The sequence below is a fragment of the Epinephelus fuscoguttatus genome, linkage group LG8, assembly GCF_011397635.1.
Source record: "Epinephelus fuscoguttatus linkage group LG8, E.fuscoguttatus.final_Chr_v1".
NCBI lineage: Eukaryota > Metazoa > Chordata > Actinopteri > Perciformes > Serranidae > Epinephelus > Epinephelus fuscoguttatus.
Genome location: NC_064759.1, coordinates 23,537,102 through 23,560,756, shown reverse-complemented (window position 1 = coordinate 23,560,756; position 23,655 = coordinate 23,537,102). Strand labels below are relative to the sequence as shown.

General features: G+C 42.0%; 1 protein-coding gene across 3 annotated transcripts in view; it reads left to right on the top strand.

Annotated features, from left to right (window-relative positions):
- Window positions 1-23,655, top strand: part of LOC125893323 (rap guanine nucleotide exchange factor 5-like) — a 31,245-nt gene that overhangs the window by 3,611 nt on the left and 3,979 nt on the right. For 2 of the 3 annotated variants that reach the window (XM_049583915.1, XM_049583916.1), the window contains exons 2-18: window positions 1,245-1,370; window positions 6,263-6,402; window positions 7,110-7,210; window positions 12,684-12,762; window positions 13,062-13,206; window positions 13,297-13,394; window positions 17,054-17,084; window positions 17,299-17,377; window positions 18,995-19,144; window positions 19,550-19,647; window positions 21,092-21,214; window positions 21,722-21,900; window positions 22,140-22,230; window positions 22,329-22,379; window positions 22,667-22,754; window positions 22,920-22,984; window positions 23,077-23,131. In XM_049583915.1, coding sequence (XP_049439872.1) covers window positions 1,254-1,370; window positions 6,263-6,402; window positions 7,110-7,210; window positions 12,684-12,762; window positions 13,062-13,206; window positions 13,297-13,394; window positions 17,054-17,084; window positions 17,299-17,377; window positions 18,995-19,144; window positions 19,550-19,647; window positions 21,092-21,214; window positions 21,722-21,900; window positions 22,140-22,230; window positions 22,329-22,379; window positions 22,667-22,754; window positions 22,920-22,984; window positions 23,077-23,131 — 1,690 coding nt within the window. In that variant the 5' untranslated portion in view covers window positions 1,245-1,253. Of the gene's footprint in view, window positions 1-728; window positions 1,371-6,262; window positions 6,403-7,109; window positions 7,211-12,683; window positions 12,763-13,061; window positions 13,207-13,296; window positions 13,395-17,053; window positions 17,085-17,298; window positions 17,378-18,994; window positions 19,145-19,549; window positions 19,648-21,091; window positions 21,215-21,721; window positions 21,901-22,139; window positions 22,231-22,328; window positions 22,380-22,666; window positions 22,755-22,919; window positions 22,985-23,076; window positions 23,132-23,655 lie in introns of those variants that run through there. The other variant, XM_049583914.1, reaches the window with a different exon arrangement.

The window sequence follows — 23,655 nt, the reverse complement described above, 5'->3', positions numbered from 1 at the left end:
AAGCTGCAAAGTTTAAGTACTTAACAATCAGAAATAGCCCAAAAACATATTAATGGGTGCTGATTTAGACCTAGTGTTGACTGGCTAATTTAGACTTTATAGGCTGTGTTATCTTCATTATAAGGCACAAATATGTTTTGTGGCTTCAAGCAGATTTTTTTATATTGTTTTTGATCAAAAATGGCTATTTTGATTATAAAGGCTGCTGACCCCTGGTCTGATGTAATAAGTATTTATTGCCTCAGGCTTAGGGAAACTGTGACAGACTTTGTCAAAATTTTCTGACATTTTCAAGACTAAATGATTCATCGATTTACTGAGAAATTCACTCAGTTGATTACACATTGATCAATATCTTAAGCTCTATTGTGTAGGACGTAGTGGCATCTCACGGTGAGGTTGCAAATTGCAACCAACTGAAAAATCTCACATGCACCAACAAAAATGCCTGTCAGAATTTCTTAGCACGTTGAAGTTTTTAGATTGATTGTTTTGTCTGACAAACTGTCCAAAAGCCATGGAAATTCAATTTACATTAGTAGTTATTTACCAAAATTGACATTTGTAGGAGCTGCTTGTACGTAACATTCATTTATTGTGTTCAGTCAAACTGAAAGCAGAACATTTAAGTATCGTTTTAGCGTTTGTGCCTGACCTTAAACCTCCATTCACGTAATAGTCTACATCTCCACCCTAACAAGTGTTTGACCTTCCAGTGTATTGTATCCCACCCAATCCTGACTCAAGACTCTCTCCTGCTTTCGGGAGATTTTGAAACTTCCTTTTTGGGGCAGTTCGACTCACCAGATGTTTCCTGAGCCCACCGTGTCTCTAACTCACTCCCCTCCCCGATGTGAAAACAAGGGAAGGACAGAGAGAGGGAATCTGTCGCTCACTCCGAGTAAAGCCAAGCACAGAGAGATACCTGGAGTCCAACTCGTGAAGACTTTCCTGCGCGTGCCTGTCAGCTACTGTGCTGACCACAGCAGACGGTGACCGAGATTTACTTTAGCTGCAGTGACAGAGGACTCTGCAACTCACCTGGAGCGCGTACACAGACACACACATACACTTTACTTACAGTCATTTTTAACTGCTCACCTTCTCTTGCACATTTTTAAGAGCAGTGTGAGCTCACAGCCAGGACTCCTGCTGTTTTACCTGGTGGGCAGTCAGTTGGTGAGCCCGCGATGTCGTGGGACTGCGGCCTGAGGTACATGTTCTCTGTGTCCCCTGCGCTTCAGCCAGGGAACATGTGTATCCTGCATGACAAGGAGGACCTGTCCAGACTGGAGATGGTCCAGAGGCTGGCCAAGGATGGCTGCCGCTTTCTGCAGAACCACAGCAAGGGCCCAGAGAGGACAAGTGAGGTGAGATACACAACAACACTGCTGCAGTCAGAACATACGCCTTAACTTTTTTTTTTAACAACCATATTTGTAAGTAGCAGTATACACAATAGAGCCACAGCTTCAGTGTGAAATGCTGCTCTCTTTGATGCATTTCCACAAACACTAATCTTTGGCCTTCTCAGAATTAAGACAACAGTCGATATGCTTATCAGATAGTCCTCTTTATGTCATTACAAACACTACACAATTAGCATACTTTATCCTTGAATATTCAGTCAGAGAACATTAGTCTGTTTTGCTCTGGGCTATACGGTGATGTTTTACAGTGCTGTTCCGTGAGCATCTTGCCTAAGCATCATTTCTCGCACTCCCTGCAGTGTCCCATCCATCAAACCGCTTTTAATTTGTTGTCTGTTTTTATTGGCCTCCATGCATTCTATAGTGTCTCTGCTTTCTCTGGAGATTCTGTCCAGACTACAAAAAGCTTTCTACAATTAAATATACCAAAAAAAGTCTCTAGACTGCTGCAGAAGAGAGGGACGAATTAGATTACTATATAGAAGATTTCATGGCAGTATATTGTAGAGTGCATTGCATTCATATGCATAAAAATATACGTCATTAATGTACCTTATCCATTAAATTCGACACCAGCTACAGTCCCAATGTCATTACAGAAACTTAGCATGCTTTTAGAATACAGATGGTATCTATCATTATGGCAGGATCCTTGAAAATGTAAGTGCACGGACTGCACGTTCAGTTCAGCCTGCACACTTCTTTGAAAAACATTACATCACCTGCCAGTTGGCTGCGTAGGAGTCATCTGATTGGGTGACCTCATGGTGGGCTCAGCTTCTCCCTTCCTGCCAGCTGTGCCTGTGTGCTGAACTGAACAACAATGACAGGAAAAGTTGACGCAAGTGGCCAGACCACCATGCCAAGACATTGTATGGTTTTAGGGTGGATTCCAGTGCATCAGGTCTCTGACCTTTTCTGCAAACACAAGGCTAGATCTCCTTATCAAGGTTGTTATTCAATATGATGACCTTTCGTCTGCACTAGGCCACTCTGCCTATGAACAAATGCTAGTGCTCTACAATACAACATGTTTTACCATTTTTAGTAACATGCATTGTGCCAAGTTTCTCAAAAGAGTATAACAATGGCACATGTGTATGTGTCATTTATGCAGTCCCAGCTGTAATGTCCAGATATAGTGACCTTGTACTAAATACTTGACGTTAGGTAGAAATAGTAAGATTATGTGAGATTATCTAGCAGTGTTTCTGTGGTTTAAAGTAATCCAATGATGCCACAATGCATGTACCATATTACATGTGACTCATATAAATATCTAAGCCCAGACATCAAAGAGCTTAGAAGTCAGCTAAATCCCAGCTGGTGGAAAAAGAGATGCTTTATATACAGTAGCCTGCATGTCTGTGAAAATGTGTGAGAGATTCTGGTGCAGGGACATCATGAATGTTATGCAATCTACTTAAATTATAAAGGAACAAAATCTGAGTATTTATAATTCATTTTGCTTTAAAACTCATCAGGTTTAAATTTAATACTTTACAGTTTTGACTTTTGAAATCATTTGAAATCATTTGTTCTTTTGCCCTATTACATCACTACTGTTTTTAAATATTCAGGGAGATCATAGTTGTGCATGATCATCTGTTGTGTGTGACATTTTTCTTACACCTTACATAAGATTATTTCATCAACTTTAGTTTCCGTTGCTCTGTCCATCTGATTAGAACATAGAGCGTCTGTTCTCTGCCATTGCATGAAGCTTAAGAAAGCTTATGTGCAAATATTTTACATAACATGCACATACTCTTGTTTGCAGTATATTTTCAGAGCTTAACATAGGAATTTCAGCTAATTACTATTGGAGATAATGAAGCGCATCTGCATCAAAGGGTTTTCTTTGAAAACAACACAGATGTATGAATTCTATTCTTTCTCATCCTCCCACTCTGTATGATCCACATTATTCCTTTAGAGGAATTTAGTCCAAATCTGCACCCTGTCAGGACTGACACCTTCCAGGTCCCTTTAAGTGTTCCATACCATGCGTGCCAGACCAAGACATGCAGACAGAAGGTGTCTCTCTGGCCAGTGGAATGCATCTGGAACCCTGAAACACACAGTAAACCATTTGGCGGGACACGACTTTGTGCAGAGGCCTGATAAGTACTGTTTACTCTCCTGCTGGCGGTGTCCATGTTGGGAGGACTTGGGTGCGAGCTGTGAGTCGAGGTCACCTCCAAGCTAGTGTAGGAACTGTGTGGCCCCAGTGCTCTGTCTCATTACAAGCATCCACTCTAGAGGCCTGATTGTGTTTTTTTTAGAAGGACACTGGTAACCACAAAGCCCAGTACACACTGACTTGTGGCCTGCAGCAGCAGAGGCACGATCAATAATTCATTGTGAGGAAAGGTTTGTTTGCTGTTTGACCCGTAAACAGTACACTGAGACACTCTGTTAATTATAGTCAAGAATTCAGCTGGCTTTGCTGTCGTACTTAATCAGACAAAAACTGCGTACTTTGATGGAGCTAAGAGCACACAGTGTGCGTCATGTCTTGATAAAGATAGAACCACCAATGTCTTACTACCCAAGAACCAGGAAGCTAATCAGCACAGCCTTCCCTTTCTGGGAAATTTCTAGTTCTTTGCTTTTTGTCACGTCCCTATCCATACTGCAGGTCCTGTGACAGGATAATACAGTCTGTCATTACGCAGGATACACCCATAAGTGCATGAAAGCAACTTTTATAAATGCAAGGGTATGTGTTTATATTCAGATAGAGAGGAAATAAACTCATAAGTTGTCACTTTAACAGACATGTAAACTTTGCTAAGAGTCATGAATCACAGCACTGAAGGAACTGCCAGCAAACTTTGCCATTAATGGTCCTTTCTGAGGCTTTGAAAACATCTCTGCTGTTTATAGAAATCACTGCAGAACTGTTTAATGTTATTGCTAAAAATGTGGCCCACCCGGGGAGGGACACAGTTGTGTATCTTTGTTGTATTAGATATTGTGTGTTTATGTTGTGTTTTGTTAATGTATTCATCTGTGTTTGTGCTGTGCACCTATACAGTGTGCCTGTTTACGTATGTATGTCCACAGATCACCGATAAGCGTTAATGTGCCAGGAAGGCATGCTTAACTGAAGGGTCCTGGATGCTTTTCTCTGCAAAAGGCAATTAGGGCAGAAAACTGCAACCACTTCCAGTCTGTCTGCCTGGCTAATTGCATGCACAGAGGCTTGTGCTGAATTGACTGATGGCTGAAGAGAGTGGGGGTGAAGGGAGGGGGTTTGCTGATGCAGGATGCAAAGCGTGCACCATACAGTGAACTTCTCATTAAGACCAATATCTATGATCGAGACCCTCCATTGCCAAGCAGCTACCAGCTGTCTTTACACTTCAGAGATACGGAAACAACCCCTTCTTACTGTAGGGTTAAAAAAAAGCTAAATTCAGATGCTCCTTCGTGAAATTTATTTCAATGTCCTGACTGACCAGTGGTGTACAGAGTCATATATTAAACTACAATATGCATTAAAAGGACAGTTCACCCTATTATCTTTTACTCACAGTGCTACTTTCAAAAAATTCAACAGCAATGTCTCTTTCCAGAAATCATGACCTGGTTACTAAAGATAATCCACAGATCTTGTTGTGTACAGTTTCATGTAGGAACTATTTCCTTTCTACCAGACTACACCCACCAACTGCATCACCACACAGAAGGAAGTGTGCATCTACTCATGGACGAGAGGCTCGTGCTCGTGGCAGTTCGAGATGTAAATGTTAATGGCGTCCTTCTCGGCTGAGTTGTAACCTAAGCTAACTTAGTGGTGCTAGGTGAGCTAGCAGTGGATGCACAACTCCTTCTATGTTGTAATACAGTTGGCAGGTGTTGCTTAGAAAGAAGACTACATGTCAGTTCAGATGACTACAGTCAATTCAGCACAAGCCTCTGTGCATGCAATTAACCTACATGAAACTGCTCACAACAAGCCCTGTGGAGTATCTTTAGTAAGCAGGTCATGTTTTCTGGAAAGAGACATTGCTGTTGAGTTTTTCAGATATATTTTTTTGAGCACAATAAGCCAAGTGCCATCTAGTTTCATTATGTTTGAAAGAAGGCCGACATCTCTATGGCCGACAACTTCAACACTCCGCAACTCACACCAAAACAGTCTACATTGATAAATAGCACTACAGGTAAGAGGGAGAATATGTATTTTTGATTTTGGGGTGAACTGTCCCTTTAAGATTTTAAAGTGTGATTCCTGCTTTAAATTTCAAGTAACAAATATGATGGGAGAAATATTATAAACACATACCTAGATTCAACATCAATTAATCATTAAAATTGCAATTTATTTTGGTCTGTTTCAGTGCAGCTGTCTGTTACTATGGCTTTGACTGACTAAGAGAGAAAGGGAGAAACAGAGGGAAACAGGGAGTGGGAGACAGTAGGCAACACGAGGATGAATTTATCATTCATAGTACCTCATGGTGGTCACAAGACAGTGTGAGTTTAAACTAAACTCTGAGCCACTAAACCATTGTTGGTGTGCAGAGTTTAACCCTATGACTGGTTGAAAGCAGATTGTTTCCAGCCACCCATAATTTAATAGGCTCTACATAGGAATTGGTAATTAAAATTTGTGCGGGTCTTTTATGTAAATCCCTGAATGGGCTCCACCGATAAGGACTGAATAATGATATATGGAAATTCTCTTTCATTTACAGTGCAGGGCTTTGACAGAGTATTATGATGGAAATCAGTGGTGATTTGTGTGAGTGGGAGAGAATACAGGGGAATCTCCTTGGTGATAACACACTCCCTCCCTCCCTCCCCACTCTTTCTCCGTCCAGCCCCAGAGTGACGAGGCAGTCCGCGTGTGTCTGAGGGAGAGGGGCCACGATGTGCTGGTTCTCCAGAGAATATCGTCAGAGCAGCCAGCCCTCTCCGCATCAGCAAGGGGAGGAGGGAGAGAGGAGGCGAGGAACAGGAGGTAAGCCTCTCCACTCCCCCTCCTTCCTAGATTCCCTCCCTCCTTCCCTCTCTCACTATCTGTTTCTCTCCCTCAGCACTCTCCCTCTCATCATTCTCCCCTTCTGCTCTCTCTGGATCACACACTCACTCTTACAGGCATGCTTACATCACAACTCCCAACACATAAATGACTATACTAAATACATATAAGTGAGCAGCATGGGACTGTGAGGCAGAGCTCTGCTGGCTGCCTTCCCATTCAAGTCACCCAGGAGCCTTTTTCAGCCGTGAACATACTGGGATAACTCAGTGTGCTTGAGGGACAGACAGCAGTGGACTCCGGGCTGTAGCAGCTGCAGGTGGATGGATGGATGGGTAAAAGGGGCATGCAGCAGTAACCACGGCAACGTTGCCGGTGTGAGGGCACAGGGACTCTGCAAGGATGGGATCTCGGCCACAGCCCCCGAACCTGCGGCAGGAGGAGGGCAGGCTGCTGCATGCTGCCTTGGTGGAGCAGGAGGAGGACGAGGACGACGAGGAGGGCTCCGAGGAGAGCAGCAGTGACAGCACAAGCCGGGCAGAGCCGGTGACGATGCCCACTTTTGACGTCCCCTACTTTCGCTACATAGACGATGAGGGGACGGAGGGAGAGGAGGAATGGAGCAGCAGCCGCTCTCTGTCCTCTATTGAGGAAGACTCGTCCAATGACTCTGTTGTGTCTGACAGGTACATGGTGGTATCGGGGACCCCAGAGAAGATCTTGGAGCACTTGCTGAATGACCTGACACTTGATGACGACCAGGGGACGACACAGAGCAAAGAGTCAGGTCAGCATGCATACTTTATGGTCCTGAATGTCATTTCTCATCCCTGTTGCCCTCACTGTCTTCTGTCAGTGTGTGAATTTTTGTATTTTAGAGAGACAAAATTAAAATAGGAGAATATTTTTTTGATGGCACCTCGACAACTGTGTGACTATAGCAATGTCAAGGTGGTGTGCTCATGCAGCTCCACTGATATTTTTGTGTGATTATGAAAGACAGATAGAAAGAAAAAGACACAAAGTACTCCCTTTACTTTCCGTTTCACTCTCTGCCCTCCCCATTCCTTTCTCTCTCTCTCAGAGAAGCTGGGACAGCAGCCCCCTCTGGGCAATATTACTGGGCTAATCATGTGCTATCATTCCCAGAATGGCTCTAAGTTTGTGCCTGTTCATTTAAAAGCCTTTGACAGCGATAAACGCTCATATCTTTAGAGTGATGCCATATCAGATTGCATGACATGCAGTCCAGCCTCACAGCGATGACAAACGAACACATTTCCTCTCATCCCAGCAGGTACATGATAATGTGACACTGTTGCCAAGGCAGAGGAGACTCTGATTGAGCTGGAAAGCTGATTTCGATGAGGAATGATGATTGAGAGCGTAGTCAGACAAGCAGAAAAAGAATGCTAGAGAGAAACGAGAAACACTGTGTGGTGGAGAAAAGGGGAAATAAGGAGGGAAGAAAAATAAAATGCAGATTCTTCCTTGGAGATGGTCACAGATGATCTGTCATCGGGATGGAGGCAGGCTAACCCCATATACCAGAGATCATTACTCATTCTGATGAGGAAGTGAATGAAATTGATCTAAATGTCCTCTGGGGAGATGTGCCTGCAGCTGGAAGATGGTGCATTTTATATGCATAGGGGAGTTATGTTTTATGTTGAATCACATATTTTATTGCTATAATTGAGTATTTAATATTGATGTTAGGTGAAAGATGGAACTGAATTTGCAGGAATGTGGGTGAGACATGCCTCTATTCCCTCAGTTAGGGTGTTCACAATAAGTACTGGCTCATAGGTGAGTGTATTGAGGTGAATCCTCGATAGGGAGCTGTGGACCAGAGCAGGATGCTGAGCGATATCCCAGGGTCAAAGAGCCAGAGACCTGAGGAGGAGAAGGAATGAACTCAGTCCTGAACACCAATTGATCTGCACTCAGTGATGTTTAATAGTGTGACTCCTGCTGGCCTTGGCTCTCTCTGTGTGGATACTGGAGCTCTGTATGCTCCAGTGCAACTGCAAAGGGTGCCCTTGGAGGTTCAGCTCAGAAGAAGCACCATAGCATGAGATCCTTGATTTCATCAAAAAGAGATTTATTTGAACATCCACCAAGCTGCCGTGTTTGGTCTCCCTCTCAAGGCTGGTCCCAGAGAGACTGTGCAGCAACATGACTGATGGTTGCTGCAGGTTATTGACGTTGTGTTTATTATGACTTACATGAGGTACAGCACATTAGGAGGCCGATTCCATCTCATCATGGTATCACTTGCTTCTATCTGTACACAACATTAAGAATGCAGAGGAGCTTTCTGCAAGAGATGGCACTTTTTTGAAAACACCACAGGCATGTTTGCGGGAAAAGCAAAACATGAACCACTGCAGTAGTCCATACAGTGTGGAGCTCTTATGTGCTTCCTTCTGTGGGCTAGCATTGTGGGTAGCATTCACAAGTGTTCAGTGTTGCCTTCTTTCCTGTGCCCAATCTCTGAGTGCAGCTATTGATTCTTGCTCTGCACAGATTCAGCACACTGCCAGCTCTGAAAAACATGTAATGGGACATTTGCGTTCTTAATGAGAGGATGTTCCAGCTCTTTTCACAGATGCGCCATGTGCGGAGATGTTGACGCTTATTTGTGGTGAAGAAAACATCACATAAAGTGAGCGGATATGAAATTAAAAATGTCTAAATACAGACTATCATAATAATTTAGGGCCTTTACACCAGGGCGATGTCTTCTGGTGCTTACTGCGCCAATAAGTGACACATTAACATGCTCATTTCAAAGGCCGCATTGATCAATTTTTACGAGCACTTATTGAAATGGAAAGGTGGATTGACAGCTTGATTGATTTCACAAGAGATTGACAAGCTCGATTAGTGAATCCATTCTGCGTTTCCTTTTGACTTGAGTGCCAGACAGCTGGATTCTGTATGATGAGTACAAAACAGCTTTTTCTATATCCTACATTCTCTTCTCTGATCCAGGCTAATGATGGTGATCATTTTAAATAAAAATGGTTTGATGTGTAGGAGTCAAAAATCATCCCAACAGACTGGTAAATGTTATTTATACAGCACAATTAATGCATAAAGGTTTTTGGGTCAGTGAGGCGAACACATCTTCTGCCAAACTGTTTGGATTAAATCTACTCTGCAGGACATTCCCGGCTTTTTTTCTCTCTCGCTGTGTTACCAAGAAAAACTTGAGAATATGGCTTTAGGTCATGGAATTAAATATTTATTCTGTTTTTCCAACTTCAAAAAACTTGCAGAGTGTACAGCCTGGGGAGTGGTATGTAAGCTGTTACTCATGAGAAAGTGTTTCAGTTTAGATAGTTTGGAGAAAATACACAAATACCCAGCAGTGTGAGTGAGTAGTGCATGGTGACTGCGTATGTGTGTGGAGGTACAGTACAGTATGTGGGTGGCTGGTCGTTTGCGTGTTGTCTTTCTGGCTTTGTGTTAAGGTGCGTTATTGTATTCTTTTATGGGCGCTACATGTGTACGAGTGTGTAACCTCTCATAAGCAGTGAGTGATGCATCCACAGCTGCTCTGCACGGATTAACATAATGATGTCAGGGAGTCCTGTGGACCAGAACGCACACAAAGGGCCTGGGAAGCCAGTGTGAAATTAAAGGGGAGAATTTACAATTCTTGGTTTGAGGCACACTTACAGTGGGGTTGAGAGGAGGCTGGCCCTAATAGGATTTGTAAAGCTTTTCGCTTGTGGCAGGGCATCATGTTTGGGAGCTACTGTCCTTCTCCTTCGCTTTAAGCCTCAGAAATTTATTTTAGTGGCTTTTATGGCAGTTTATGAAATGCACTTTTACAGCTTGTGATAATGTCTGTTGAATAATTATTACTTCCATTTTAATAAGATAAAAAAGGCACTTTGCATGCCATTTAAAAAAATACAACAAACTGATAAATTAGCTTTTGTTTATCATGGTGAAAAATTAAGTGTTGTGACTCGATACCTTGAAGGTATTCACCGAAATAACACAGTACCAACTAGTATTGAAACTTCCAGTCAGATGATACCAGCATTTAAATGTTTTTGTACCCAAACTTAGCATTTAAAGACCATTTGTATGATTTTGCTTGCAGCCAATCTCCGCAAGCATTCTTCGATTTAATGTGATGCGTGATTGGCCCACTACCCCAACAGTTACAGCCCATACAGTCTGTGGTGTAGTGAAGTGGAGCGTGGTTTATTTGACAGAGTTGGCAGCTCAGCATGCAGAGAAGCCCTAAAACGTTTAAAAGTATGGCCATACTACACCCCTGTGGCGTCTGGTGTCATTATACGCAACTGAATGCTTCCATTCACATGATGGGTATTGAATGAGGTAGAATAAAAGGTATCAAATGAAATACTGCTACTACATTAGTACTGGTATCATTTAAAGGTATACTACGCAGGAATTGTTGGTTACTGTTTATAGATAGTATCCTCAGTGAAAGTGAAAGCTAATCCCAGATTCCCTCTGCTTGGCACTTTGCCTTGGTATATTTCCGTTTTTTTGTGTGGTGTTCACAAGTTTTGTAGCTTCATCTTCTGCATACAATCTCACTACCATTTTATAAAGTACCGTTTTATAAAGTACCCTGAAACATCTTGAGCACAACAAAATAAGAAGAAAATAAGACAATACAGGCAGAGGGCAGAGTGTCTGATAAAGATAAATACACACACACTTCTACTAGGTCATAAGTGATTTTTTTTTTTTTTTTTTTGTATGAGACTATGAGACTGGCCAGAACCAGCCCACCAAAGGGTCCAACCCAGCCTTCTAGATGACTTTGCACACCTAGTATTGATGCACATGTGAAGGCTGAGAGGCTTCAGGAGCAATTTAAACATTAAAACATGTAAAATACTGCCTTAGAGGCTTTTCCACTCTGAGCAGAATACAGCTCTCTGAAATAACAACAAGTACTGTCTAGGTCATATTTAAAGATACTGAACATTGTGGGGAAAAAACAGCAGTTTCAGTACAAAAGAATCTGAATCAGACTTCTGTCTTAAAACAATATTAGTGGAACCCTGCTGCTGCTGAGGCACTGACAAAACTGCAGATTGTAAATGGTTTGTAAGGCAGGGGATGACTTAACTTGCTCCTAAAATAGCTTCCACTTTAGTGAAAAATGACATACTGGTGAATTTGCACGTTTTTTCATGAAAGAAAAATTTGAAAGGGTTATTATTTACAGGTTATTATGCAGTGGTTCTACTGGTCTGGCCTGAAGTGGCGTGGAGTGGCCCCTGAACTAAAATGAGTGTGACACCCCTGCTTTAAGAGTAATGCATTGGTACTGACATTGTGTTTTTAAACCATACATAGCCCTAGTTGTGATGATGTAGACTGTAAGTGCATTTCGTGTTAGGGGGACTTGTTAAAGTGAGCTCCTGATCTATTTGACCAGCTCTGATTTAATCCATTTACAGAAACACTTACCCAGGTGTAACCTTGGGAAGAAATTACAAAAGGATGCAGTGGTTTCTTGTAAACACATTAGGATGATGGCTAAGCAATATCAGATTGCTTTTTCTTTCTATTTGCAAGGTAATCGCAACGAAAACATCGACTTCAGAGGTCAGAGAGAGTCAACTGACACATTATTGGCTTATCTTTACTGATACAGCCTGCAACTGCAAATGTGTGAGATTGAAGATAAAGCCAGTAAAGGCTTGTTTGAACTTGTGGAGGAGCCAAATGGAACAGGGGAGTCCTCAGTGGTTTCAGCACAAGCGATTATCTGAGACTGACCATGAAGAATTATGTGCCATTGAAAGGTCTCTCTCACATTATGCTCGCCTCTGAAATGCCTGCGCTTAGTGCTTGTTAACCGATATATGACAGCAAAGAATGAGCTCTCCTGCTGGTATTATTAAAATTAACTGAGAAAAAAAAACCTGAAGCCAAGTCTCTGAGCTGCCATCTCAATTAAAAGTACAATTCTACTGTATGTGCGGCTCAGCAAACATTAATCATACAGTTGTCACGGCCACTGGTGTACCTGCCCTGCAGCATCCTGTAATGTTTAAACCTAATGAGGCTGCGTGTGTAGGATCTATAGGATGCTCTGCACAGAATTTAAGCTTGTAAGCTTCTCCCCTCAGCAGGATATCCTGTATATTTTAAACATACAAGAAACTAGAAGCAGTTGAATTATCTCCAGAGTTATTCTAATAGAAAATGTACCATGTTTTTGTCCTCTTTCAATCATGTGTTTCTCTTTGCAGATACACTTCTGGATGACTTTCTGCTGACCTACCCAGTGTTCATGTCAACCAGTGATTTATGTCAAGCTCTGCTGGGACAATATCCTAAAACACAGTGGTTTTCACAGGAACATTATTACCAAGGTTCACACACAATAACCCTCTTTTGTGACTGCTACAGACAGACGTAGTTGTTATAAACAAAAACACGACTGCTTTATTGAGTCAGAGCTGCTCCACTTCACTCAACTGTGCTCATCAAACGGTCTCTCTTGCCGCCTGTCCTTAAATCAACATCACACTGACACTGGCTTTATTCATGCTTCAATGTATGCTGCACTTGGTGTCAGCAAATAAATCTTGTTCTCCATCTGTGCTGGAGCCTTAACTGAATCCCACCTATTGCACCAAGCGACACAGAGGGAAAGAGGACAGGAAGGAGGCTCTGGAGAGGAAACGAAAAGTCCTGCACCTGGTGACAGAGTGGATGGCCCTCTGCAAAGACTTCCTGAGGGAGGACGAGCACGTCAAACTTTTCCTGAAGGTAGGAAATATAATGTACTAGGGAAAGGGTGTAAACTGGGTGTGAGGTGTGCTTAATTTGGGTGGAATGAAAACTGACATTTCCTTCCAGACTTTGTATCGTTACGTGTTGGACGAGCTGTATGAGCACCCTGCCCTGGAGAAGGATGTGAAGGAGCTGCAGAAACTGTACCAGCTGCATCGCAGACAGTGAGTAACCATATCACTTACTTTGTCAATATAAGTCTTTAGACACACTGTAGTTCAGTACATACTTGCATAAACTAACTATGAAATGGAAAACAGATGTGTTCCCTGAAATAAAGCGAATCTTACTTTTGGAAATCTGAAAAGAAGCAGAGATACTAGCTGCTCTCTGAGTGCAAAGAAAGAGCTGCTTCTCTGCTTGGTGCCTTTATTTAGCCTCTCATCAATGAATGCATTCAGAGACTGAAGAGTAATTGCAGTGTTCTGGGTTGTTATGCACGGAAATATGAAGGTCATGCAGCCCGTTATCTCAAATTTCTAAAATTGAGGAAATACAGGAATTTTAAGAATTAACGACAAGCTGTCAGAAATGATTGCCGCTTTTCAAAAGAAGAAAGGATTCTCAATTACTGGACACATCTTCAAACTCATGAGTATAATCCACAGACAAGATAAAAGAGGTGGTCGAAGCCTCAGAGTCTGAAAAGTGAAGCCAATGCAGAAGTGCATTAAAGCTACAGTCTTTCTACTGGCCAGCAGGGGGCGACTCCACTGGTTGCAAAATAAGTCTGATAATATAGAAATCTATGTGAAAATGACCCAACTACTTGCTGGATTTATTTCCTCAGTAAACACCTTCCTAATGAGTACAGTCCTGAAATGCTAGTTTCAAGTCTTCGCCAATACAGTACAATGTTCATTTTGTAAATTATGGACCCATTTAGAGTAAAACAGAAGATGACGCAGGGTATACTTTAGGGCTACCTCGGCGGTGACCTGTCAATCAGAATAGAGGCATAGCAATGTGTATCCTGTACAGCTCCACCCTCTCATCCAAATATGGTCACTTCTGACTCCAAAATATGGAAGGATTTGCAAGGATTTTTCTTGACCAATACGCAGGAGTTCTAAGAAAATATTTGATTATCATGACTTTTGAGATAATTTGAAAGGAAGTTCTTGTTTTTGTGATAAAAGCAGATATGGCACACAACACAATCGATAAAAAATTAGTTTTTAATATAAATTGGCCTGAGAATATTTATCAAAATAGCTATAGTGACCACAAGGCAATGACAAAAATGTCCGTCATGTGCAAAGGTTACAGACTTCAGCACCGGAAAGTGCCCATGCAGCCACAATTAATAACGCAACAATGCATCCAAAATGCAACAAGAAGAATTTATTACATAAGCATTATTAGACAGTCGAAGTGCCAACTCGAGGATTTAAAATCCACTAACCAATGGTCACAATGGCTCTGTCCGCTTCTTCTGTACAGTGATTGGTATAATGTCACATCCATATACATCCATTATAAACACAGCAGTACATGTCATTATGGCTTCTAATTTGTAATTATGTACAGTCCCTCCAGGATTTTGTCGGCTTTGTCCAAGATTGTTGAGGCCTAAAATGCCTGATTTCATGGCGATGAAACTGCGGGAGACAGTGAAAATTGCAAACAAAAGTTGCGTCCTTTTTTGTTTGTTTTGGGGTTTTTTTGCATTGTTTTGTATAATTCATTGAAAAAACAACTAATTTACTGTTGAATTAATCAAATTTAAACATATCTGTCAGGAGCTGGTAGATGTTCACATTTTAAAAACTGAATTTCCGATCCTTGCACACACGTATTCCCTTTGTCTGGTCTTTGGTCTGCTAGTTTCAGCCATTCTCTGAATACGTGTTTGTCAGTCGATGATTTTTCGTTTGTGTTCCACCACAATATTGCAGGGGGTGCAAAACAGTTTATCTCCACAAAACTTGTGCAAAACATCAGGGAACTGTTTTGCACAAGCTTTAGCAGTAATTTTTGTTGGTAAATGTGAGACATTAGAATCACACATATTTGCATCGTCATACCATAAACGAGGAAGTGAATATGGTGACGTACGTCCATTACATTTGCGTGAGGGTGCTATGAATGATGGAACTTATGAGAGGCTGGTCAAAATTGCGTAAAAGTTGTAGTGATTTGACAAAATTGCATGGTTGTTCAGACTTCACAGAGATTGGTTGAATTTGCGTTAATTGTTGCGATTGCAACATCACGAATTTCTGGAGGGACTGTTTGTAAGTCAGTCCACAATCTAAATAAAAAATACATATAGTAGGAATGCACTGATTCAGTGCAGCATGTTGGTATCGACTGTGATACTGACCTTTAAAAGCAGAATGTGTTTCAGCCATAATGAATCAATTACATCTATTCAGTCATGATGGGCCACCAACAATCCCTGACCTCATGTTACCTCATATAAAATTGATTTCAATAAGTTCCATGTGGTGATGTATATGGATTTTCAGTTTCAAAACCAGTAGTATCAGATCAATGCTTAGTAGCAGGGAGAGAAAAGTTGGATTGATGCATCCCTTACATACACACAGTATGATAACATGGGCACTTTAGTCGACACATTTTGGCACAAATTCTGTCTAGACGTCCCCTGGGTTGTTTTTGTCTTTATCACAGTGATGCACATCTATAAGTTATGGAATGACAAAGTGGACACATAACATATTTCTTAATTGACATCTGACTGAACCTTGAATATTGAGTCTGTTCGGTGGTTGTAAAAGTGGATCTGTTGCTGAAATATTTCTTGGTTTGATGAAAAAAAAATAAGCATCACATTACTGTTTGATGCTACAGCGTAAACATCCCCCGGTCACCAGACACATTGCCACACCCAGGTCCCCCTTCCCCTCCCTGAACCACAGCCTCCAATCAGATCTCCTCCCTGGGGATGCTCCAACCTGCCGCCCATTAGAAACCAGTGCAGATAATTCAACCTGCCTCTGCTGCCATTATCTGTGTTATTCATGTTTATATATCCAAGGAGGGAGATCCACAACACCCACTCCTTTAGAGCAGTGGACTTTGTGAGGGTGTTACTGACTGACATACTCCACTATTTATGAGCTTTTCCACAATCAGGCTCATGCAGGGGGGAGGACAAGGTTGACTGCTTTGTGGCAATCCGCTGCCGAGTGAAAAGCTAAAAGGTGTCATTTTTTATCGAAAGAAGACTCATTTAGTCCTCTGCTCGCATCAACTTCCATCTGGCCTTTGTGCAGAAAGAAAGCTCAGGTCATGTGTTTCTGAAAGCTCAGGAATCAAACACCATTTGTTCTCTTTCACTCTCTCGTCATGTGGCCTTATAATTCACAGAGCTCACTGACTGTTTTTTTTAAAGACAGTAAATAAGATCATAAGCTCTGTTTTGACAACACAGTGGGAATCAGGTTTTTCATTAGTGCAGGGCTGCTGCTGGCCAGCCAGAGAGAGGGGATCCCTCAGGGCAGGCTTTGTGCCAACATGCCTATTGTGATGCAGAGCCCAGTAAAAGCTGAGGGATGATAATGGACACGGGGCTATCCATCATGCTAGCCGGGCCTAACTGATGAGAATAGGGTGATTAAATGAAGGGATCACATTGGAAGGTCTAAAATCTGCAAAGCACTCTAATCTCGCTTTGACACTTATCTTAAATAATGGACTGAAAGCTGCAGCGGAGTATATATGCACATTCACTTTACCTTGATTATAGACTGGTGAAGTTGTTTTTGTACTTGAGTTGCAGCCTAAGGAAATCACCAGGTCTTTTTTTTTGTATTTGAGGACAAATAATTTACTGTATTTATTCTTCTTTTTCCAGCACGGTGGATGAATATTCCCCTCAAAGAAAGGTGAGTGAAAAGATTGTGTTTGCTCTCTTTACTGAGACAGAAAGAATTTTATTTTACAAAGCTGGCTGCCCACTTTGACGCACCCGATTGGGTGTCGGAGCTATTGTCCTCACATTTCCTGCTAAAGTCATTGTTCTGTGGTTCTAGTGAAATGCCCGTAGAGTTCCCAGGCAATACGAATGTGTCAAAAATCCACGCATTTCCCTTCTTTTAGAGCAAAGCACTTTTCCACCAATTGAGCCTGAAGGAGAACGGGCTCCAGTCCAGGACCATGCAGAGGGAGACCAAGGAAGGTAAGTCGTAAAACGTGTCATTCTTCACACATTCCTCCCATCATACGTCGTTTTCAAAACTGTCGAGAGGAGACGTTTAGTCTGAAAAGAAGAACAATGGGAATCTTTTCAGGGAAGGAATGAGAAGGTTGGGAAATGCAAATTCCCGAGTCTTGACCTGTGAATTTATTTTGTCACACTGGGATCAGCTTGGCCTCTTTTAAAGGGCAAGTTCACCCAAATACATATCTGTCTTGAGGCCTTAACACACCGGGTGCAAGACGAAAAATGATCCAAAAATCTGAAATACTGGCCCGCCGCATTTAAACTATTCATACCTATGACCATATATAGAGATGGACAACACATCTCCCACTGTGCAGAAATGTGCGAGGTTTATGACCTTTACTGTAGCCAGCGGAGATATTTTGGCGTCAACTTTGGGGGGCTATCTTTATATGATGCTACTCAAAGTTAAGGAGGCTTCCAGGGTAGGATGGGTCCTTCCAAGTCGGGTCCTACAGAGGCAAGGCAAGACTCGTTCCCTAGCATTTCGTGAACTCTCATATGAACAGGCTAGCATCACTGAAGAGGGCCCGCCTTCAATACCAGAAGATCCTGCACAAAGAATTGTGGGTACTTCATGCCCGCTGAGGATACACACATGCATCCTTGAAAATTCTCTAAAGGAAGGACTTCCTTGGTAGCATTTGAAGCGTCCTTGACATTGGAACAGTGCTTTGGTGAGATTCGATGACGCAGACTCCTTGATATTGAGCAGTTTAAGGATCCTTCCTTGACTTTGAGAAGCACCAACAGTCATTGATTGGTAGCGGCAGCAATATTTTTTTTTGTATTTGCAATGATGCAACTGGTCCACCATTGTCAGAACGTGATTAGTTCATGCCTTTATTCGTTAAAAAAATATTGATGTGCAAATTAATTGCACAAAAAACACCTTCATCTGTAAAGGCCCTGAGTAATTTTCATTTGAACTACACTCGATCAAAGAAACTGTCCCCACTGACCCTTCACCTTCATCATGACAAACCTATTGAGTAAGCTTGGTCCATCCCATTACTGCAACACTACACAGTTGATCCACAGCTGATCACTGAGTGGTTACACTGGAGCAGTTGATAACCAATTGCTCTGCTCAAGGTCACCTTATCAATAAGGGGCAGCCCTGTTATATCCTGTCCTTCCTGCTGTTTCAGAAACAGTAGCAGGTGAGTCAGTTAATTGCTTTCTTTCTGGTTGAAGTGTGATAAAAGGTTAAATTAACCTGCCACAGTCTGTCTGGAAAAGAAAACCTGCATAGGTGATTTAAACCAGCTCTCCCAGCAAAACAGGCAATTCCACTAAGACCCCCAAGGGCCTCACAAGGGTCACTGAAAGTTTGATGAAGTGTTCTTGGACATTTGCACCTATTAAAAACAATATTAAAGTCACTGCTACCTTATTAACTAGTCTTGTGGCCTTGTGTCATAATGTAGTTTCAATTTGCATACACTATACACAGAGGCATTTGGGATGTATTCCATTCGGTTAATATGGCCAAGGGCGAAGCTGCATCCGTATAAATGATTGTCATTCTATACTAAAATTTACTGAAACAATATTCTCTCTCTGTTACAGTGCTGTGTCATGTGTATATTACCATGGACTCGTTCCTAAGTATGAGGGCCCATGGTGGGGTGGTGGCCCAGGAGCTGCTGCAGGCAGTGGCAGAAAGGATGGATGTCCCTCAGGGGGAACTGGTGCTAGTGGCTGTCACTTACAATGGAGGTATATTTAACTTTCTAACTAAACAGCTTCAGTACATATTAACACTTCACTGGAAGAAAATATTTCACATGAAAAACTCATATAATATTTTAATTACTCACAATGTTTTTAATAGGGTTTTTTGCCTATTGAGATATATATATTGAGTCCTGACATGAATGTGTGAGATTGTAATCAGCAGAGCCAGCCTAAATATCTCCCCAGTGACAACAGTAAAAGGGAGAGGCATTTACAGTCCAGTGATATAATGTCAGTATCAGTTATCAGTGACTGAAGTGCCTGGCCACCTCAGTGCTGAGCCTAGCACAGCGAGTCTTATCTGCTGCTACTGATAGCCGCTTACACGCTGCCTGACAGATTTTTAATGGTATTCTGCTGTTTGTGATATGTTTTCTCTGCCTGCAGGGAGGCTCCTCCTGCAGCCTCAGGACCGAGTCTTCTCTGATTCTCTCCGGCCGGTGGGCAGGCTGCATGTGTGCAGGAAGGATCTGGGTGAAGTCCTGGTAAGAATATCACTGCAATGTGTCATGTTAACTTACAGTAATACTTTACCCCCCAGATGACCATTTGTATATCTGTTACTCACCCTGTGTTAGGTTGAATCTGTGAAGAAAACTGTTTTTTTTTTTCTCCTTGCCTCCGGTGAACGACAAATCCAAAAACACCTGTTTACAACCTCTTACACAACTCCGCACCCAAGTCACATTTATCCAGATGATGCTCAGTACTTTCTGAACAGACAGACCTTTCCAATCGAAAAGTAAAACTTATCTATGCTATCTGTAAAACCAGACTCACACTCAGTCATTTTACTTCGCTGAACTCGGGAGCTGCTAGTCTACCGCCACCTTGATCGGTAGTTTGTTTGTGTTATTGTGTAAATTAACTGAATCCACACTAACCCTTTAAAACATCAACGTCAGACAATAACACAAACTAACTGATGGTGGCAGCGGTAGACCAGCAGCTCCAATGTGTAGTGGTCTCCATTTTTGGATTCATTGTTCACCGGAGGTATGCCAGAAAAACACTTTAGCGTAACACGGGGGAGTAATTGATCAACAAATGGTCATTTGGGAGGTTAAGTATTCCTTTGAAGTCAATATGAAATAAAAACTGCCTTTTTAACCCTTTCAAATTACATCCCTGTCCATATTTTGCACCTTTTTAACTATATATACCAAAAGAAAAAAAGTGTCTTTGTGTTCTTATATCAAAATCCAATCATGTTTCCCATAAAACAAAATATGATGTGCTTATGTAAGCTATTACCAACCAGTTTCAACCAATAATACCACAACATCCACCCATCAGTCAATCTGCAACTTTTAGCTGCCCAGAACTAAAATTAAGTTACAGTAGTTAGCTAGCGACATCATGTTACATCAGTGTGTCATCGTTTCTCCAAAATACCATGGTTACAGGTCCTCTGGCTAGGAATTATTCAGGAAAGCAATGCTTGGCATTTTACAGTGGACTGCTTCAGCAACTTACGTTAAATCGCGCGTACAAAGGATTTCATCTCTCTCTGACGGATACTACTATCCCATTGGCGTTGCGTGGGCCGCACTGTTATAACACACCCACTTTTCCACAATCAAATCAAATTCTTCCCAACATTATATCCCACCTGCCTATCCTGCTTCACTTGGAAATACATTACAATACTTGAGCTAGATACTAGTATATGAATATACTGTCAAAATAGTGTCGGGTTAGTTCGTACATAGACACTCATACACATGCTCGGAGGCAGTGAACACAACGATGTGCATCATAGTTGAGGTTTATAATATGAATCCTCAAAAGTAACATTTATTGAAATCTACTAACATGAAATGACATCTGCAAACATGATGATGTCAGTCATTCAGGTGGTTTCATGAAAAACTGGCCCTGTTGTTGTCATGTGTCTGATATTATTTTTCATTTGTTCTCCATCTGCAGAACCCGTTCACAGACAACTCCGAGCTGCAGCAGAGGACAGCTCGCATGCTCAGTTTAAACACATGGGATGTGGCCGTTGCCCTCACCAACTTTGACTGGACCATCTTTGACTCCATACACGAGGTTTGCCCCACATCCTCCCTACTTATACATAATTTGTTGCCTTTAAAGGAGCAGTGTGTAGGATTTAGTGACATCTAGTGGTGAGGACTGCAGATTGCAACCAGTGATTTAAACTTGAACACTGAATAAAGCAGTTTCACTTTAAAAACTAGTGTTTTGAGATGCTGTTCAGCTTGTCCAAAGCGGCTGCTGATTATGGTGAATGGCCCCATCTAAAGCCAGTATTTTGTTTCTCCATTCTGGGATACTGTAGAAACATGGTGGTGCAATACGGTGGATTCCATGGATGCAGACCACTTACTATGTAGCTATAAACGGCTGGTTGTAAGGTTCCGAAAACACGATGATTGTTGTGTCATATTCCATTCCTGTCGATACATCCCCCTAAATCCTGCACACTGGACCTTTAAAAAAGATCTTAACTGTTCAAAAAGTGATCTGACATGATACCCTGTTAGCACTGTGTGTCCTGCTGTCAGCTCATGAGTGCATGATGTTCTTTTCCAGCAAGAACTTGTGTATTTCACCTTCAGCCGCCACAGTAGCAGCAACCACACTGTGGCGTTGGAGCTACTGCTGCAGCGCTGCAATGAAGTCCAGCTGTGGGTAATGACCGAGGTGCTGCTGTGCCCGACTCTTTGCAAAAGGGTCCAACTCATCAAGAAGTTCATCAAGATCGCTGCTCAGTTAGTAGCTTCACTCACATCCCCCTGCATTTTGATCAGAGATGTATTCAGTGTGATCCTATGCAGACCAGTTAGCCAACACAACAGCATTTCAGCCCCAAAAATCTTTAGAGACGTGTTTAGATTTGCACGGGGATGCTGCCCCCTCCAGTGGCAGATCAATAAACTACATCTGCTTTTGTGCCGTTAAGTGCACCCCCTGAAGTAACTGAATTGTGTGCTCCATTGATCTGTTGCAGCTGTAAAGCACAGAGGAACCTCAACTGTTTCTTTGCCATTATAATGGGTCTGAACACTGCAGCTGTGAGCCGCCTCAGTCAGACATGGGAGGTAAGGATGTTCCTTTTCTTCATCTTCTGCTTTCATCTGTGCTACCTTTCATGTACAAGTACATCTAAAAAAATAGATCCTGTTATTGTCTGTTGCAGAAAATTCCTGGGAAATTCAAAAAGCTGTTTTCAGAGCTGGAGACAATTACAGTAAGTGTAATGTATGGCACTCAGTGTATTCAGTGCACAGTATATATCTGTTTTGAAATGAAAAAACTATTACATTATTAATCCACTGCAGCGGGGAATACAAACTCGTGCTTCAGTGTGGAAGAGGAGAAACAGATGTTTTTCATTTCAAAACATCAGGTGCTTTAAATAATCATAAGATTCTCATGCTGCCATAATGTAGCTAACAAAGCACGCATGCACAGGCACACATACACACATTCATCCCGAGAGGTTTACACTCATTCGTTTTGAAAATGTCTTCACAGGATCCCTCACTGAACCACAAGGCCTACAGGGAATCCTTTAAGAAGATGAAGGCGCCAAAGATCCCCTTCCCTCCACTGCTACTGAAAGGTGCGCTCATTATTCTGTCACTTCAATACCCCACCCACACCTAGTCTAACTCTGGGAGGAGAGCGCAGTGAAATATTTCTATCAGGCTGATCTGAAATGTAGAATCAAACATTTTTACCCCGAATACCTGTTGGTGAAAACTAACCAAATGTCTGTCTGTTTTAGATATCACGTTCATACACGAAGGCAACAAGACATTTCATGATAACCTGGTCAATTTTGAGAAGCTGGTGAGTTCATGAACGTTGCATGCTTCCATAAAACATACAGCAGCGCTGAAATTTAAATGTTGAATGACACCTGTGTCCATCTTTATTTCCAGCACATGATAGCGGACACGGTGCGGCTCATCCGGCAGTGTCAGAAAGATCACATGGGTCAGTATTCAGATCACTCAAACCTCATGTTAGGGTGCAAGATCAACCTAGATTCTAAACTTTACTCAGTAATTCTGCTCTTAATCAGGGATGCAGTATCAGTCTTTGCAAGGCAAATAAGCAAATCTGTTAACTTCGAAATACACTGTCTCCATTTGGTTTAAATTTAGTAATTTTTAAATGAGTTCTTCTTATTTTACTGCACAACAATCAGATTAACACTCAAAACAACTCTAACAACACACCCTGTAACTGAAAAGGAGCCAGAAGAAGAAAATATCTTATTTCACCTGCCCCTTTCTCAGAACACAAGTAAACAAAAGAAATAGATGGTCTGTCAATTACAGTAAGGCTGTTTTCACACTTGGTCCTTTTCAGCCCTCTAAACAGACTCAGAGTGGTGACTCAGCATTTCTTCTCAGACAGGTCTGCTGCGTGGTTCACTTAACCTGTGCCTCGTGAACACAAAAATGCCCTCTAGATCACATGCTGTGATGTGCTGTTGCACTGAGACGCTTGAAAAA